General features: G+C 33.0%; 1 protein-coding gene across 2 annotated transcripts; it reads right to left on the bottom strand.

The window, feature by feature from the left end:
* Window positions 1–974: 974 nt before the first annotated feature.
* LOC118056883 (uncharacterized) lies at window positions 975–3,113 on the bottom strand. 2 transcript variants are annotated; one of them, XM_035069297.2, is made up of 4 exons: window positions 2,820–3,113; window positions 1,790–1,880; window positions 1,600–1,700; window positions 975–1,457 (listed from the first exon to the last, which is right to left on the bottom strand). In XM_035069297.2, exons 1-4 carry the CDS (start codon window positions 2,898–2,900, stop codon window positions 1,179–1,181), a joined length of 552 nt encoding a protein of 183 aa, XP_034925188.1. In that variant the 5' UTR covers window positions 2,901–3,113; the 3' UTR covers window positions 975–1,178. The 2 variants fall into 2 exon arrangements, with proteins under 2 accessions (XP_034925188.1, XP_034925190.1); XM_035069299.2 differs by lacking the exon at window positions 1,790–1,880 and having other exon boundaries at window positions 2,820–3,094.
* Between the last annotated feature and the right edge of the window lie 1,115 nt (window positions 3,114–4,228).

The raw sequence follows: 4,228 nt of genomic DNA, 5'->3' as shown, positions 1-4,228 counted from the left end.
CCCATAATTCGCTTAAGATATAATCCATCCTTAGAAAGTCAGAGGTTCTCCTGAACACTCCTAGCTGTTTGAACTCAAAAGAGTGTCTATGTGGTCAGATAAACATGACCAATACAAACGTATCGGGTGGCAGCCAGGAAGATTAAGCTTTCCGACCAAAGCTGTACGAATGCATTTTTACCCTTAAATTCTAGCAAATAACCCCACAACATCTCAAATTCATGTTGCTCCATGGCAGTAGGCAGCAAGGAAAAGAACCATATAAAAGCATTGTTCTGTGATTACCAGTCAGAGGAGGAAAAAACAAAATGAAGACTCGTATTAACTGAAGAGAATGTTCCATCATTCGCTTCAGTTTATAGACAACCTCAAAAATTGTTGGGGGTAGCAAAACATAAACAACCAGAAAGAAAACACACGGACAAGACCGACGGGGGTTAGTTCAGAACTTAAAATGCTGTTTGTATCAGAGTAATGTTTTCCACAACCAGTCTGCTACACAATGAGCAAAGGATCGACTATTTATGATCCCTTAATGGATTGGAAGTTCAGGGCCTCCCAGGAGCAGGAGATGTGCAAAAGCAATGCAAAAATGAACTGGGCCAGTTGAAATTTGGGAATTTATGAAAGAAAAACAAGTAATAGCACAAAATACTGGAAAGGTACAAGGTCATGACACTCCTTATCCAGGAATTGAATCTTGCCGGTTCAACTTAATGTATTCTCTGTTTTTGGTCTTTTTAGCTCTTCCACGAACATGTATTCTCTGTTTCAAGTTACTTGGTTGGCCTGCAACCCCCAGATACTTGCTCGAACAAAGTATAAGAACGAACTGTAACATCATGCTTCTATATTCCTATGCAATCTAGGACTACATATCTAGATGATGTTGGATTCTCTTGCCTTTTTAGTTTGGCAAAACCAAGGTGTGAATAAAAATAAGAAAACTGAGCGCCTTAAAAAGCCTAAGCAGATTATCGTAAAAACTTCCATTCGAATAGCTGATTTTAATTGCCATGATGATATTCCTGCAATACTATCAATGCCAAATAGTTCACACGAAGGATTACTGTCAGGTACATGATCTCAGGAAATTCAGATCTTCAAAGATGTAGGAAACTTGAAATAGATTTTGTGCCAACAACCAAGGTAAATATAGTAGACATCAAATAAACCACTCACTGGGGACACTTCTCAAACTGTGACTCATTGCAATGTGGATCTAGCCAATCACTGCTGGAACCCTTTGCAATATTTTCAGTCACTTTTCCACCACCCACAAGCTCTCTCAAGTTCTCCAACTTGTTCTCCCCCCCAGTTCTGCTAACCTTCTTATCAGCTTCCTTCAATTTGTGCTTGAACCGCTGTTTACGGCCAGAAGAGTTCAACTCTTGCTGCTTTGACTGTGAAGGCGGGGCCCCGTGAGGTCCCAGGTAAATGTTCTCATCTATCTTAGCCTGGGAAAAAGCAGGACAAGTCACACAACTAGAAAGCATTTTTGTATCCAGAAATGCAAGATTTTAATCAGCAGGCAGATCAGATCTTCTGCAACCACGAATTTACTTTTCTTTCAAGTTTCAAGAGTGACAAAACATATACCTTTGGAGGTGGAGGTTTCAAGGTTTCAACTTCAGAAGCATCAGGTTTAGTTTGATATGTATCTTCTATTCCCAAGCTAGGAATCACAAATCCATCAGTGTCTAACACAAAATCAAAGTCCAAAAAATTTCATCACTAAAAGTATAACGACAATTGTCAGAAATTGCACAACAATAAATTGGTCACCTACTTGTGATGAACAAAAGCATGTAAAAAAGAATTGAAGAGAACAGCTGCCCACCGAGTAACAAGCATGACCCATCCACCTCAATATTTTCATGCTGTACATTTTATCTCTTTCACTCAAATGACAGATGACATGATGCAAACAAATGAAGGAGAACTTATTCAAGCAAAGGGTGAGTGATCGAGTGGTTTGGTCAAACCAAATGATGCCAACCCCAAATACTGGAATGGCCAGAGCACTAGATGCAACAACAATTGTGAGCTTGTGATAAATTATCACAAAGAATACCAAGTATCATAAAAGTGACATCGCATCCAAAGCAAAGATTATTGCATTAAAATCAGTGCACGAACAATCGTTACACACGAGACAGAGCACAGACGATGAATGCATCTACCATTATGGATGAAGCAACTTTTACTCTAGCACTGTACCCTTATTGTGTCATGGAGTTATTTACAGATACTTGTTTCTTTCACATGGAAATACTAGAGAGAAAGTGTTACTATTTAATTTGACCATTCAATCATTAAATAGTTTAGGAATATTAAATTTTGGGTAATGATAAATCACAATAACAAATAGTAAGAATTTGTCAAGCCTAACCAAACACTTTTGGTGCAGCGGCGATGGCAGAAGATGAACTTGTTGATTTAGCTAGAAACACAATATCACCACTTCAAATCTCCAAGAAACACAGAGTTACTCCAATTTGGATTGTAACCAAGATGAGCAAATTAGAACAAATTCTACGTAATGTGGCAAAAAACAAAAACAATAGCATGATCATAAACATAACCAAATTCCAATTTAAACCCCAGATTCAAAATTCAGTAACAAATCGTCAAAACCTAAACACCAATCCACTCAGAAACTAAAATTCCAATTAGCATTACTCACAAACAGAAAACCCATTTCTTAAACAACCCTTTTATATAAATTATAACCTAAATTCAGATAGTTAGACAAAGATTCAAACTTGCCAACTTTCTCGGGAAGCAAACAGAAACAACAAAGAGAAAGTGAGAAATACCCCACTCATCATCTTCTTGCTGATCATCGATGGTAAGAGTGGTGTGATGCTGAGAGGAGTCCATGAGACGCTGATGATCATGGATTTCAATGGCCACAGGGCGGTGAAGCCCAGATGAGATCGGAAGGCAGAGATCTCCTTAACCCCAACAAAAAACAACTCTTGGAGGTTCGATATTTTGATAATAAAACATAGCGTAGGAATCTTTCAATATAGAAGGGTTTTAAATCATTTGTTGATTAATTACAACATGGGAAATTAATCAAGCCTACTAATTTTTTGTATTAAATCTTAAATTAAACCCTTACCCTAATTTAACCACGTCCAGAGTATTAGTTAATTAATTAATTATTTGAGATTAATTTTATTATTAAAATTAAGAGATGACAATAGATGCCTGGGATCGAGTTTCTCCATATTTATATTTTTGTATTACTTATTAGATAAATAATTTATATATTTATATTTTATTCATTAGATTTTAGATTTTAAATATTCATATAAATATTTATTATTCAACCGCTATTTAATATATATATATATATATATATATATATATATATATATATATATATATGAATGTATGTTTGAGTAGGTGTGTGTTATTAGTAACTATGATAGAGTAATATAAAAAAAAGTAAAATATTCATCAAAATGATTTGTCTTGTTTATTTTTGTGTTTTGAAAATTATTAAAAAATTAAATTATTTTTAAGTATTTTTTGATAATTTTAATATGCTAATATCAAAAATAATTTTTAAATAATAAAAAAAATATTATTTTAATATATTTTCAAATAAAAAATATTTTAAAAAGTAACAACAACTATACTCTAAAAAAAATAATCACCTATAACCCTCTAAAATGTGTGTTGTTCACTTAATAGTAATTTTTTTTTTTTTTTTTAATGATAAATTTTTTTTTAATTTAATTCTTTTATATTGCGTTATTTTGAGATTTTAACCTTGAGAAATTGCTTTGATTTGCTTATTATATATAAAAAAATCTCAATATTTGATTATGCTTGCTTTTTACAAAATAAAAAATAATTTTTTTTTTTAAAAAAAAATTGAAATTATAGGTACGAATTTGACATTATATTTGCAACCAATTGTTTTTTTGTTTTTTTTTACAATTCAACCGCCACCTTTTTTGTATTTTCCGATTTTAAAATAAAGGATGTAAATTATATTCCATTGACCAGTATACTTTTTGTATCCTTTTAAAAAAACAAAACAAAACAGAATGAATTTCTTCTCATTTAAAATCTTAAATTATTTTAAATTTCCTGTTCTAGCCGAGATATCGTTGATTTACTTATTCCGTGTTCCGGATATAAACTCTTGAAGTCTTCATCTTATTCCGATCTGTATCCCAAGCATCATCCAGAACAACTATGTAGCTTTACT

The sequence above is a fragment of the Populus alba genome, chromosome 1, assembly GCF_005239225.2.
Source record: "Populus alba chromosome 1, ASM523922v2, whole genome shotgun sequence".
Taxonomy (NCBI): domain Eukaryota; kingdom Viridiplantae; phylum Streptophyta; class Magnoliopsida; order Malpighiales; family Salicaceae; genus Populus; species Populus alba.
The sequence above is the reverse complement of the archived record's forward strand: the minus strand, read 5'-3'. Positions and strand labels throughout refer to the sequence as shown.

Excerpts from the sequence above, each read along its gene's own strand:
- LOC118056883 (XM_035069297.2), bottom strand. The coding sequence starts at position 2,900 with ATGATCATCAGCGTCTCATGGACTCCTCTCAGCATCACACCACTCTTA. Across the intron at positions 1,701-1,789 it reads CATGCTTTTGTTCATCACAA|ACACTGATGGATTTGTGATT; the intron begins GTAGGTGACCAA and ends ATTTTGTGTTAG. Across the intron at positions 1,458-1,599 it reads TGAAACCTCCACCTCCAAAG|GCTAAGATAGATGAGAACAT; the intron begins GTATATGTTTTG and ends GCTTTTTCCCAG.